The following is a 14102-nucleotide window of genomic DNA, read 5'->3' on the forward strand; positions in this document are numbered from 1 at the left end:
ACTACCTTCTATTTATAGAGTTGCTAATTATTTGGCATTATTGCAGCAAACCAGTCTATGAAATGGATGAAACATCATGACTGGGTTCCAGCGCTACACAAGGGACCTGCTTCAAACATCAGATTACTTCTTTCATGTGAGGGTGAAGAGGTGACCCTTCTGGATAAGACGGTGAAGGTTTGCTGCGTTTGGTGAACAGTGTGATAATAAAACCAGGGAAAAATGAAACCTGCTCCTGTTAAATATTCTTAAGTCTTTTGCTGTATAAATAGCAGTATTTTTTTTTCTTCAAAAGATACAGTAAATAAAGTAATGTTAGTAGTGGGTGATATCATGTAAACACTGTCATGATTCTATGTAAACATTGTCATTTGTAAACTATAAATGACATGGATTCTACACTGTTACTGATGTGATGTTCTATAAGGTGGTTTTAATAAAAATAAAAAAAGGCAAAAATTAGTTTGTTTCTTTATTCAATTTTTGAACAGTGGTACTCAGTTAGTACATATTCAGTAAATGCAAATTATTTACATGGCAGTGCACTACAGGCATACATCTAGACCGCTAGATAAAACATGGCATTATAGCAGTGACAACTCCTCCACAGTAGCAGGTGGGATTTTTCTGTTTTGAGGACGGCTCCTTTTACCTTTCAATATGGATGGTCTGTTTATGTTTTGATCAAGAGCCTTTTTTTGGGCAGCTGAAGAGGAGAAGTCTATCTTATAGCCAACCACTGACTATCTTGGTCATATTACCCAGCAAAACCCAGTATGCAGGTTCATCTGTAACAGTCCTTGTGCCACAGATCAACACTGTTGCTTCTACATTAAACAGAAGAGCAGTGACGTGGGTGCAGGTCTCCGCGACTCCGGACATACAGGTGCAGTGGGCCGCTTCAACCTTCCCTGTGATGCTCACAATGACCCATGGCTGCAATGCTGGTTCATTCAGTCTTTGAGAGTGCAGGACCTGAAACGTACACGGACAAAGTTAATTTAAAGACAAGAACTATGAGCCAAGGCCGACATAAATGTGTTTTATCTACTTAAATGTAACAAAGTGTTTAGAAAGTTAGCACATACGTGTCATTTTTCATTTCTTTATGTATCCATCTATAGAACGCTGCATGTTATATTCTAAATCTGCCTGTTCTCTGTCAGAAACCTGCCTGCAGAAAATGAACCTAAAGTATGTAATGTGTGTTTATGCTTTCTCCATCTCTTTAGAGATGGAGAAAGCATAAAGTGACAATTATGAATCACTTAATATGGTAAGGAGATTCTGCAGGTCATTAATCAATGTATAAAATTAAAATAAAATGTATTTTTAGTGACACAGGATACAAATATGGAAGCAAGATGTATAATTTGAATTATTTATAATAAATATGAATAAATCATTGCAATTTCTTTAACCATAAAGAATAACTAAATCCTTCAGGACAATGTCACTGAACTCGCTATGTTATCCACCTAACAGGCTCCACATGTTCTCACTGTAATTTCCCCTCATGAATGAATTTATGCTGCACTAATCTGAATGTTTGCAGGGAAATCAAACGCATTTCACACGCAGTACTCGAGCTGACTTACCTTTGTTTGAATGACGACTTGTACGCTGATTCCACAGATAAGGTACGAAAATATCTCACGCTACGTCAATAGCGGTTGGTTACGGAGCCCCGCAGGGGACATGAAAAAAAACTTAAGACCTCGCAAAAGTCCGTCTTAAGTTTTTTTTTTCCTCCCATGTCCCCTGCGGGTCCACATTTCCAATGCACGCTATTTTCTGCAAGTACCGCCGCTTCGCCTCTGGACGAAATCGGTCTCTATACAGTCCATCCTCTTTTGAGCTGCTTTTAAGCATCTTGTAATCGTCGTTCCAACACTGTTTGTTTTGATTCGTAAACCCCGAAAATGGTGCCGCGCTCCCACAATGCATTGCGGCGTGACGTCAACTCCAAAGCCCTTTTTTTGTTCAGTGTTGACTGGAAACACGCTCCTTACATTTAGCTGAAGTTCCAAGGTAGGGTCTGCTTTTTCTTTTCAATGTTATATTATTGTGACTTCCTCTCTACTTTATTTTTCTCCTCCCAACTTCTTAACTACTGGTCATAAGAAGTTAAATGTAATAACATTAAAAAAAAACCTCCTCAGCCATCAAAATAACTTGTGTAAATACACCCCCATTAATCCCACAAGCAGCAGCTACTTTGGGCTTTAACATAATCATAGAAGCTACCTCTAAGTGTTTGATTTGGTAAACTTGTAGCTGCAACAGTTAATTAAAACAATCTTCAATTCACAAAACAGAGGCCATAAAAAATCCAATAAACTTTATTTTCCAGTAGTGTTTACAGTAGTTATCGTAGACAATAAATGGAACCAATCAATTGTCTTTTTTCTGAACAGGCCGTGGAGGGAAGAAAATCTCCCCCAGATTTCGGAGGACCCCCCTGCTGTAGTAGTATCTTTTAGAGTGATCTGGAACGGGGCTACAGAGAATATCGGCCGCTGTAGATGGGTGGCAGTGCTGGCAAACGTAGCCTCGACTTTTGTACCACTCATTGGAGGTCTGGTTCACAACAGCAAGAAAGGAATGGAACATGGTGTAACCCGCCAGGAGGAAGAATACAAAGAGTAAGAAGCCCAGCATGAAGACAATTCGGGGAAAAGTAAGGAAGAGATGCTGGAAGAAAAAAGTGGGAGGAGGGGCGGATGATTAAAATTCAATTTCAGTTAGAAGCAAAAACAGCTGTGTGCAATATTCAGTGTGTCAGCAGTACCTGCACGACAAACAGAAATCCCGCTGGCTGCCGTTGGCCGTTCTCATCTAAGTAACTGGCCCCCAGGAGCCCTGTGCGCAGCACGACATGAAGCAGCATGTCCACCGTTAACAGGGCGATGTCGCACGCCATGGCACAGACGCTGAAGAGGTAAAGCAGGAAGTAACGTGTGTTCTGAGCACCAATGCAGTTGTTCACCCAGACGCAGTGGTGGTCGAAACGCTGCACACACCTGTTGCAGACCCCTGAATCACAGGAGGAGTTACAGTCAGCACTGAGACACGCTAGCTTTCTTTTTCTCCCAGTACCTCAGGTGCTGACATTGACAAATTAAAAAGCACTCACTACAGTGTTTCGAGCGGGCTGGTTTGACAAGCTGGCAAGTCGAACATGAGATTCCCGGGTGAAACAACCTCCTATCGTACGAATAGATGTGCAGCTGACCGGCAACTTTCTTCTTTGTCACTGTGCCTGACAGATGGAGAGAAGTGAGATAACACACTGCCATTGCTGACACCACCACCGCACATTTAAACAAGATGTGGTCAAACTAAAATGAACCTGGGTCTGTCTTGATGCAGAGGTAGAAGAAGGTGGTCTTGATGGCCAACAGGATATAAGGCACAGATAGGCTGATCAGAGTGGTGTCCATCTCCCTACAGAAGCCAAACACCTCGTAAGTGAACTCTGCATACACGGCGCCCTCCAGCAGGATGTGCAGGTATATGAACACGTTGCTCCTGCAGTCAAATTTAAATAACACTGAATCAAGCCTTAAATAAACATTAAACTCTGTAAACGCTAAGAGAGAACTACAAACCTCTGATGGAACAGTCTGTGCAAAGTCCACTGTGAAAACTTCTGCAGCCACTTTGGAGTAATCGATGCAAGTCTCTGTGAAAAAAAGCACATAGTTGTAAGTGAAGTGGATACGTTTTCTTTATATTGAGACAACAGCGCCACAGAGTGTCGGTCTTTGGAATTGCATGAAAAGAAAAGCTTCATACTCATCCCGTTTCTGCTCTTTTCTTACCTTTAATGCAAAGCTGTAGAGTGAATTAAGGGAGCTGTGTTGCTGGCCGGAGTATCTGCACACTAGAGCTATGCATGTGAGCACCACCACGACGTAAATACCAAACAGCGTCAGGAAATCCATATCTCACCTGGCAGCATCGCAGAGAGGCAAACAACAGGTGTTTACGGTACAAACTCACCGACAGCAGGTAGCAAGCTTAAAAAGAAACAATTAGGCTTTGTTACAGTTAATTCTTAGTCATAGTTACTTCCTTTAAACGCGTTAAAGATCTTTAAAAACGACTCAGGTGAACAAGTTACGTTAGCATCCGCTGAAACCTCTCAGCGCCCACACAGCAGCGTTAGCAAAACTGAACCAAGTCTTCGTTTCTTCTCCTTGTAAACCCATTTTCATGCTCGCTCTCACCTTACCATCTAGTCGAGGTTACACATAGCTGCCTTTTAGTGTTTGTCTCAAGTCAACAGAGTCGGTTTAGGAGGCTTCTAGTTTCACTTTGGCTCCATGCTCACGTCCTGCCCCTGTAAACAATGCTACTTCCTTAGCATCGCTAATGGGCTGGGCTAACGTCGAAGCCTCCCCGCTGTGAGAGGACAGTGGAAATGTGTCCTACTCCTTTTTACTTTACACTGAAATAAATGAACAGTGTGTTTTGTTTTTTTGGGTTTTTTTCGGCTGATTAAGAGAGGGGATTATTAATTTTAAAAGTTGTAAGTATACTTTGCGTTAAGTCCCTGTCTCCTGTTATAAACGTGTATTAATAGCCATACAAGGAGGTGTGCAAGACAAGTGCATTCAGCCAGCTCTTTCTTTTATTGAAAATCCTGTTATTTTTCGACAGTTTACATCCCCATCGCAATATCTAAAACAGGCTTCAGACATTTCTAAACTTTGCTTAAACATCTTCTATTTAAAAAAGAAGAAGAAGAGAGAGCTATGATGCACATCACTACCCACATACACTCACTGGTTACTACATTGTCAACACAGATGTTAAATCAGCCTATGGCAGCAGCTCAGTGCATTTACCCATGCAGACATAGCCAAGACGACCTGCTGAAGTTCACTAAACTGAGCATCAGAAAAGGGTGAAAGGTGATTTAAGTGACTATGAATGTGGCATTGCTGTTGGGGCTGGACAGGCTGGTCCAAGCATTTCAGAAACTGCTGGTTGACTGTGATTTTCCCACACAAGCATCTCTAGGGTTTCCAGAGGATGGTACCAAAAAAGAGTCAATATCCAGTGAGCATCAGTTCTCTGGGTGAAAATGTCTTGTTGATGCTAGATGTCAAAGAAAAAGCTAACAGGAAGGCAATAAAAACTCAAATAACTCATCACAGAGTTACTCTAAACTCAAAAGACATCAACACTTGAAGAAAATGGGCTACAGCAGCGACCACACCAGGTGCCATCTCAGCTAAGATCAAGAAACTGAGGCTAGAATTCTCACAGGCTCACCAAACGTGGACAGAAGACTGGAAAAATGTTGCCTGGAGCCTGCTTTGACATGTAATTGTTAAGGTTGGAATTTGGAGTAAAAACCATGAAGCAGGGATTCATCCTGCTTTGTGTTAATGGTTCAGGCTGCTGCTGCTGGTGTAATGGTGTGTGGGGCATTTTTTGGCACACTTTAGGCCCCTTTACCAAATGAGCATAATTTAAATTCCACATCCCACCTGAGTATTATTGCCAACCATGTGCATCTCTCTACGATGGCTGCTTCTAGCTGGATCATGTGTAGTGTCAAGGGAGGAATATTGAATGTGTGCCACAAAGAATGAAGGCAGCCCTGAAGGCAAACGGGTGTCCAAGGTGTACTTAACGAAGTGACTGGTCAGTGTATAAACTGGAAGTTTTGAGGCCTTTGCCAGAGCCAATAATACACGTGTTTTATAAATGCATTACTCTTGATTTTACTGTTAAATGTGTTACTGGTTAATTCACTATTTCATTGAGAGAATTTCTGCCTGCAGTTTCTATAGTTCAAGAAAGAGAGAGGTGATGTCTGGAGCTTTGCTACCTGAGGAATCCAGTGTGAGATAGCATCAACAGTAATGTTTTGTTTCCTGTGTCCAAAATACATGTGAGTAATTAGAGTATTTTATACTTTCTCTCTCTCTTTTTTGGGACTTCAAAACATGCATTGAAGCATAAAAGGGTTTGTCTAAAAGTTAGCACACAAACTTCAAAAAGGAGAATTTTAAATATATAATTTCAGTATAACAACAGTTAACTTCCTTTTGTTTATTGAATGCCTGGATGCGCTGTGCTGGTGCTTTAATCATCTTTTATTGACTGTTATATAAGATAAATCAAGTTACAGTGCTGTGAGCAATGCTTTTATCCCACCCTTTGTGCCAGAGACATGAAGAAATGTCTTTCAACTCCTCATTACACTAGCTTTGAACATGTATTTTGTTCAAAAATTGATCCGACAATGACAAACAAATATCAGCTACTGTCATCTGGTTTGATTATAGACTGATACCCGCCATCGAGGTTAATTTAGGCCTATAGTGTTTGACTTTGGTGCCTGAATAAAATCATTAACTGTTTGCTGTTTGTCTCTGCAATCCAGTCCTCCACACAATGCATCAAGGCACCACAGGACACCAGTCAGTGGATACTGTTGCGGACATGGCCCAACACTCATATTACAGCTCACAGAGCTGCAGAGGGGAGCATTACTCGGGAGCTGCGCAGGCTCATCTCCGAATGCTGCTTAAACAGGTACTGAATGTTTGGATGTGCTGTGCTGGGGGCCTTAATCATTTTTTATTGTCTCTTATGTCGGATAAATCAAGTTACAGTGCCACGAGCGTATCTGCTGTTACAGTTTGAAATCAAAATTACAGCTTTATACCTGAAATGACAATTTTCTTTGTCAAAAGATAAATTGTTTCAGGTGGTTTAAAGTTTTTCTGTCACGCATCTTGTCATAGACGACTCAATCGTCTTTAAGACTGTAAGTGTAAGAGGAGAGTTTGATTGAAGTGAAAAGTGTGTTTGGAGATGCAGTCACTTGTGTTTAATTATTCAGTTTGCACTGAACTGTTTGTTCCTTATTGTGCGCTTTGGCACTAATGACAGTTTACACTCCAATAAGCCCACCTGCGCGCTTCCTCAGCTTCCTCTCCAGCTGTTATGCATGTCAGTTAAAAAATACGTGTAATACTGTAAAAGTAAAACTTGATGTGAGCTTCAGTTCAAGGATATAAGCAGATAGTTACACGTGCAGCTTAGAGTCTGCTCGATATAGGATTTTTAAGACCTATGCCAGCCAACATTTGGTGATTTAAAAAATCTGATATATTGGCCGATATGTTTTTTTTTCTTTCAGACGCACATACATAAATGGATTAGCAATTGTTATGTGTATTGATTCATTAGTCCTTACTAAGAAGATAAAGCATTGCAGTTTAAAAAATAGTCATGTTTTACCGTCACAACAAGATCTTCATGCTCTGCTCGACTCTGCTGGTAAACATGTGTTGCCAACAGGGAAGTTGCAGAGCACAACATCAGCACCCATAGCATGGTTGAAGGGTTTTTCCTTCTTGATGTTGATATTGATATGTTGGCAAATAGCTGATATCTGCTGATAAATCCACCTGGGCTGATTTTTAATCAGCACACTGACGCCATAAATTTTCAGTTTTAAGTTTTAGTTTTCATCTCTGATCTGGCTCTATATAAATACAATTGAATTGAATTGAACTAGAGCAGCATTTAGCCTATTTCATCATAAATACACGTCTAAAAGTGTGCACAGTGCTAAAATAAACTTCACTAGAGGCACTCTAAATATCTAATACGGGAGGGGAGCATGTGTTCCTACAGTATTAATAACAAGGGGGGTGGAGGAGAGCAGATTCAGCTGATAATCCCACTAATCCCACAGGCTAAAGTCTTAAATTGCCCCCGCTCCTTATCAATGGACCGACCATTTCAGAGTACGCAGAGAATCACAGGCATGCAGACGCTCCAATTAGAGCTCCTCGGGCTTTCTCGCATCGACGCAGAGTGATTCTGGGCCAGGAGCGGTCCCACGGAGAGCCACCTTGCCAAGAGAGGAGGGGGAGGAAGAAAAGACACATGGGTGTATTTATAGAAAAATGAGGCCTTACAATACCCTTTTTGGAGAGAGAATTATTAAGGAACCGAGGTGCGCGGGTGCACGCGTCCCAGTTTTCTGATTAACACTGTGCAAGCAGGCTGGCCCTAGGATGAATCAGGGATGAGATGCAGGACTAACTCCTTGACATACTCACAGGAAGAGACTGCACTTGCTTTTCATGCACACTCACCCTTTGCTCATGAGGAGACTGCTGTGGTTTCAGGGAGGAGGAATGGGGCAGTATTTTGAGTTTGTCACCTTTTCTCTTTGACTTTGGGTTGTGGGTGGTGGGGATATTATTTTTTTAAAAACACTACACTTGAGAAGACTGGATAACAGCCTCCTAGCAGGCCACCGGGTATCTGACATTCAAGATGAAGAAATTTTTGCAAAACAAAAAGGGCAGATACTCTTTCCGCCAGAGCAAACGGGGCTCTCGGTATCCAGCCAAAGATTTCTGTAAGTCTTTATAACCTTCGTCTTCGTCAGCTCTGTGAATTCTGCTGCGCTGTGGCTTTTGGAAAGCTGTGCAGCACATCATTAGCCTACAGCTGAGCTACAGTGTGTATAGCAATTCATTGCTGTGAAATTTGTACTTGTTCCATTAGAGGTGGTTCTGAAAGCCTTATATTTCCTGCTATTTTCCCATTTGGTTGGAAATAATCCTGTTATTTAACCTGGAATTCAACCTCTTACCTGTTCATCCATGCAGCCAGTGGTGTGCTCTGTCACGTTATTGCTTTTCCATTCAATTACTGTTCGACAGGAGAGACATGCATGTGCTCTGAGTGCAAAAAATAGCTAGAGGAACTTCTGTCTCCTGAGCTAATTAAGGTCACAATCTTTCAATGCTTTAATTTGATTGGCTGTGAAAGAGTTTATGAACCAGGTCAGGGACTGCTGAGTGTGTCATGGTTCAGCATAGAGGGTTACAGAGCCACACTTGATGTACAGCTAAGACAGGGAAGGAGACAGAGAACAAACTGAATATCTTTAAAACAAAAGACTGTATCATAGAGTTTTCTTGCGATGTCGCTGAACTTGAATCCACTGGCTACAGTGGGTAAGTATTTCTAAGTACCACGAGACTCCATATTGAAGCAAACCTCACTGTCCTTTTCTCCCTGTTTCTAAAAGTCCTCAGCATGCCGACATCCAACCAGGGCTGGCCTGAGGATTTTGGCTTCCACCTTGGTGGGGCTGGACCTAGCTACATCTTGTCAGTGGAGGAAGGCAGCAGTGCCCACCTGGCAGGGTTGCAGGCAGGGGACCAGGTCCTGGAGATCGAAGGCCACAATGTGTCGACGCTAGGTCCTCAAGCTGTCATCGCCATCGCCCAGACTCAGAAGAACATCCCTCCCAGCATTGGAGTGGTGTCCCGCATACAGCAGGTCATGCAGCTCTCAAATCCTTCAGATCTATACTGCATGCGTAGGTTAATGGGTGTGGAAATGCATGTCATAATATAGTAAGCAGTAGATCTGCACTATTGTGGATACCTGTTGGGGGATATGTTCTGTGGTCAAACACTGAGGCAAATATCTCGTACAGATGGACATCACGCCAGGTCCAGATGGTCGTTTTGGGTTTACCATTGTGGGAGACTGCCCCCTACTGGTGGAGGACTGCTCTCCTTGTTCTCCAGCTGGCCGTGCAGGCCTGAGGGCTGGGGATTATGTCATGGAAGTGAACGGTATCCCAGTCAGGCAGCACGAGATGGCTGCGGCACTAATCAAGGCATCCCAGGGGAGGACACTCCGCCTGGGAGTGCTGTGCCTTGGGCCAAGGCACAAATGGAGCATCAGCATAGAGGACAGTCAGATGGGTGGAGAGGGGGCGAGACTGGACCGCAAACACAAGGCTCTGGAGTTCAACAGGAAGGTAGGTTTCGCATTAAAAGGTATTTTCTAATTAAAGACAACATTCTCTGCCTAAGCTGTTTTTTTTGTTCCCATGCAACTGTTTTGGAGAGGGCAGGGCTTATTTGACAAAAAAATAAATAAGTATTTCTGTGCACCAAGCAGAGTTTTGCAAAACCTTATATGAATTTAAGGACCTATTATGGTTGCTGTTTATTTCTTCTGTGCCTCTACTGGAATAATTTTGCATGATTCATGGTTAAAATAAAATCCTTATTTATCCTACAGTCCCTCAATTTGTCCCGTGTCTGAAACAAGCGCCTTTATTTTCAAGGCTTCCCTTACTAAAACCTGTCTTTCTTATGATTGGCCAACCTCCAGAAGCCACATGAAGGGCAGCACCCAGTGCTTCTGAGCTGTACTGTCTGTATATTGTGTACTTACTGCAGATAACCATATAAAGAAATTTGTATCATCAGAGTGCTTTAGACAGTCAAAGATCAGAGAAGCCTGGTGCTCAACAGAATATGAGCTTTGGGTTAAAAGGGATTACTTTTATATACTTGCCAACATTTTATATATATACTAATCAATTGTACACACTTCAGATGAGGTCGGGGATGTCATGTAACAATGTTTGTTTTTTAAATTTTAAGTTGTATGTGTTTTTAGTGCCTATTTCATGAATATTTAATGTAATCGAATGTAGAATGTCGACATGTTTTTGAGACCAGAATGAATGAAAGTCTATAGTTATCCACCTTCTTATGACAGGCCAGATAGTAACTCTATAAAATCACTCAAAATTCAACAACGTTCTGTTTACAGTCATGTGGAAAAGAAAACACACCCTCTTTCAATTTGAAGGCTTTATGTGTCAGGTCACTATGAAAATATTATTCTGGTTTGTACCAGGTTATCAAATTATTTAAACATAACTTAAAATAAAAAGGCAGCACATAAAATATTACACCATGCTGTTATTAGTATAAGAAAAACAAAGACAAAATCCAGAATCAGTGTGTGAAAAACTAAGTACTCTACTGCTTCACTAAGTATAAAGATGTAAATAGTCATCAGCAAGAATGAACACCTCTATAAAAGCAAAAGATTTGGTAGCTTGTCTGTTATAACACACCTGAATGCTCTAGTTGTGTGAAATGTAGTGCTCAACAGAAGAAATTGCTGCTACCCATTAGTCTGTGAGGGGTTATAAGGCCATTGCATTTGAAGTACATAATTCTACAGCGAGAAAGATTGTTCAAAAGTACAGAACATTCAGGACAGTTGCCAGTTCCCAGGATTGGACATCCCAGTAAATTTACCCCAAGGTCAGAGGAATCTCAGACTCTTCGGGGTTCACTTATCATGTTAAATCTTAAACTTAAGACTGAACAAATGTGACTTGTTTGGAAGGGTTGCGAGGAGTAAACCTCTTGTCTCTAAAAAGAACATGGCAGCATGGTTTAAGTTTGCAAAGTTGCATTTGAATTCAATTTCACTTTAGCGCCAAATCTCAACAACAGTTGCCTCAAGAAGCTTTACATTGTAAGGTAAAGACCCCACAATAATACAGAGAAAACTCCAACAATCTGATTCCCCTATAAGCAAGCACTTGGCAACAGTGGGAAGGAAAAACTTCCATTTAACAGGAAAATCTCCCAGCACCAGTTGGGGTTCAGTGGAGGGAGTCAGGACAAAAGACACATTGTGGAAAAGAGCCAGAACTTCATAGTAACTAGTAATTAAATGCAAAGAAGTGTATAAACACAGAGTGAGTGAAAAAGGTGAGTGAAGAAGAAACACCCAGTGAAGCCTGCAGTAGCCTAGGCTTACTGCAGTATAACTAAGGGAGGGTTTATGATCAAAGTCTAACTATGTTTCAAACCTAATCTTAAAAGCAAATTCAAATTCAAATTCAAATTTTATTTGTCACGTACACAGTCATACACAGTACGATATGTAGTGAAATGCTTGGACAACTGCTCGTGACCTAAAGAGAACAAAAAAGGAAAAGACTATGAATAAGATAGGAAATAAATATGAAAAATTAAAAAGGGTAAATTTAACTAGGAAGGAATAAAATATAAATTAAGGTTAAAAATGAAATAACTGTACAACACAAATTAGAATGAAGGGTAAATTTAACTGGGAGAATAAGATAAAATATATAAATTAAAGTTGAAAATAAAATAACTGTACAACAAAATACACAATATAGAACTATATAAGAATGTATGAAGAAATATAAATAAATATATACACAATAACAGCAGCATATACACAATAACAGCAGCGTGATTTAAGTAATGAAGTGAAACAAAGTCCAGAATGTCCAGTGTGTGTAAGAACCATATGTGTGGGTCAGTACTGTGTGGTGGTGTGATTGAGAGACCGTATCGCCTGCGGGAAGAAGCTCCTCCTCAGTCTCTCTGTGTTGGTCTTCAGGGAGCGGAATCGCTTTCCTGACCTCAACAGAGAGAACAGTCTGTTGTTGGGATGGCTGAGGTCCTTCACGATCTTCCTGGCCTTGGTCCAGCACCGCCTGCTGTAGATTGAGTGCAGGTCAGGGAGCTCGGAGCGGATGGTGCGCTCAGCTGACCGCACAACCCTCTGTAGAGCTCGTCTGTCCTGCATGGTGCTGTTCCCGAACCAGGTTAAGATGTTTCCCGCCAGGATGCTCTCTATGGTGCACGAGTAAAAGTTCCTGAGCACCTTGGAGGGCAGTTGGAAGTCTCTCAAGCGTCTGAGGTGGTAGAGACGCTGTCGGGCCTTTTTCACCACGGTGTTGATGTGACAGGACCATGACAGGTCCTGCGTGATGTGAACTCCGAGGTATTTGAAGCTGTCCACTCTCTCCACTGGGCACTCGTTGATGACAGGGGTCTGGTAGCAGAGACTGTGTCTGTCTCCTGAATCCAAACTTGGAGCTGGTTCCACAGAAGACTGGCCTGAAAGCTGAAGGCTTGCTTTCTTGTCCCTGTCAGTACTCCTGCAACAAACCATAAGACTTCTGGAAAAATGTGCTTTGGACAGAAGAGACCAAAGTGGAGATGTCTGGCTATAATGTATAGCGTCACAAACACAACATATTGGTACAAACACCACATACCAACTGCAAAACACGGTGATGGACAGGTGATGATTTGGGCCTATTTTGCAGCTACAGGACCTACGTACTTTGCAATCACTGAGTCAACCATGAACTTTGTATAGCACAAGTGTTCTAGAGTCAAAGGTGAGGCCATCTGTCCAGCACCTAAAACTTGTCTCAAACTGGGTCATGCAAAAAAACAATGATCTCCCTTACTCTACAAAATCTTGGCTGAAAAGTGCTGTAGTTAACAGAGCTATGCATGAATGAATGCCACAACGATAATCATACAGTAAATGATTACTTCAACTTATTGCTACTAAAGGTGGTTCTACAAGCTACTGAATCATGGGGTGTACTAGTTTTTCATACGCTGCTTTTTGGTTAAATAATAACAAGAGAAATGAAAATTACAGCATAAAATATACACAAAAATAAATACTTCTGTTTGGTACTATGCTAAAAACAGTGAGGTCGTAGCTTTTCCTCTTTTACTGACTACCCTCCTCTCTACCAGAAGCTACCCTCTTTTGAATCTCCAACAGGTCGACCAGATTTTAGGTGACGATCCCGAAGTGAAAGAGAGACTCTTTGCTGTGCTGAAGCAGTACGCCGCAGAGAAGAAAGTTGAGTGGTTAGCTTCTGTCCTGCCGGACATACTCACCACTGACGAACATCGACAGCTCATCTCCAGCATCAGGTAGGGGACAGAGGTTTGAGCTCACATTGCACAGGTAGGAAGTAGATTAGTCTTCATTGGAGAAGATGCAAAAAGATGCAAACAATGCAAGCAATTTGTGAGTGAGCTGTAAACGTCAAATGCTCTCTAAAGTACGCTACCATACTAGGCCATCTCTTTGTGTTGCATCACAGAGATTTGCACGTGTTTGGTCCTAGTGAGACTGAAATAATCTGCATGGATTGAATTCATGATGACTGTAAACTGGATTTTCCTGCACATTTGGTTGCAGATTAGAGAAATGTGTGGGTTCCATCTGCAACACATGGTAAATCCACAGTGACCCACCCGAGTTTCTTAAACTTTCATTTAAAGAGAAACTTAGAGACTAAACTGACAAGGACCGGTCTATAACTGGGAGCTTAGAGTTTTAGGGGGGAAAATGAGGATTGGCAAAATGTTCTGCATTCACTGCATGGAGGTGCCTGTGATGATGAGCCACTCACAGATTTAGTAGAGTACTCGCTT

General features: G+C 41.7%; 2 protein-coding genes across 8 annotated transcripts in view; one reads left to right on the top strand and one right to left on the bottom strand.

The window, feature by feature from the left end:
• Positions 1 to 2326: 2326 nt before the first annotated feature.
• Positions 2327 to 7292, bottom strand: zdhhc4 (zDHHC palmitoyltransferase 4). Of its 4 annotated transcripts, none has more exons than XM_005721732.2 (7): positions 7267 to 7292; positions 3825 to 3954; positions 3612 to 3685; positions 3353 to 3531; positions 3137 to 3262; positions 2792 to 3036; positions 2327 to 2694 (listed from the first exon to the last, which is right to left on the bottom strand). In XM_005721732.2, exons 2-7 carry the CDS (start codon positions 3945 to 3947, stop codon positions 2395 to 2397), a joined length of 1047 nt encoding a protein of 348 aa, XP_005721789.1. In that variant the 5' UTR covers positions 3948 to 3954; positions 7267 to 7292; the 3' UTR covers positions 2327 to 2394. The 4 variants fall into 4 exon arrangements, with proteins under 4 accessions (XP_005721789.1, XP_005721787.1, XP_005721788.1 ...); XM_005721730.1 differs by lacking the exon at positions 7267 to 7292 and adding an exon at positions 4238 to 4400; XM_005721731.1 differs by lacking the exon at positions 7267 to 7292 and adding an exon at positions 4233 to 4400.
• The window catches only part of grid2ipb (glutamate receptor, ionotropic, delta 2 (Grid2) interacting protein, b), a 39080-nt gene continuing 31359 nt past the window's right edge, over positions 6382 to 14102 (top strand). For 3 of the 4 annotated variants that reach the window (XM_005721726.2, XM_005721727.2, XM_005721728.2), the window contains exons 1-4: positions 7784 to 8401; positions 9080 to 9333; positions 9494 to 9823; positions 13441 to 13595. In XM_005721726.2, coding sequence (XP_005721783.1) covers positions 8317 to 8401; positions 9080 to 9333; positions 9494 to 9823; positions 13441 to 13595 — 824 coding nt within the window. In that variant the 5' untranslated portion in view covers positions 7784 to 8316. Of the gene's footprint in view, positions 6556 to 7783; positions 8402 to 9079; positions 9334 to 9493; positions 9824 to 13440; positions 13596 to 14102 lie in introns of those variants that run through there. The other variant, XM_005721729.2, reaches the window with a different exon arrangement.

The sequence above is a fragment of the Pundamilia nyererei genome, unplaced genomic scaffold (genome assembly GCF_000239375.1).
Source record: "Pundamilia nyererei isolate P.nyererei 1_Seehausen unplaced genomic scaffold, PunNye1.0 scaffold00005, whole genome shotgun sequence".
Taxonomy (NCBI): Eukaryota; Metazoa; Chordata; class Actinopteri; order Cichliformes; family Cichlidae; genus Pundamilia; species Pundamilia nyererei.

What these genes read in the sequence shown, in the direction of transcription:
- zdhhc4 (XM_005721732.2), bottom strand. Translation starts at nt 3,947, where the DNA reads ATGGATTTCCTGACGCTGTTTGGTATTTACGTCGTGGTGGTGCTCACA. An exon ending in TCTACAGCTTTGCATTAAAG is followed by an intron (nt 3,686 to 3,824) that starts GTAAGAAAAGAG and finishes TTTTTTTCACAG; the next exon opens with AGACTTGCATCGATTACTCC. An exon ending in CTGCATCAAGACAGACCCAG is followed by an intron (nt 3,263 to 3,352) that starts GTTCATTTTAGT and finishes TCCATCTGTCAG; the next exon opens with GCACAGTGACAAAGAAGAAA.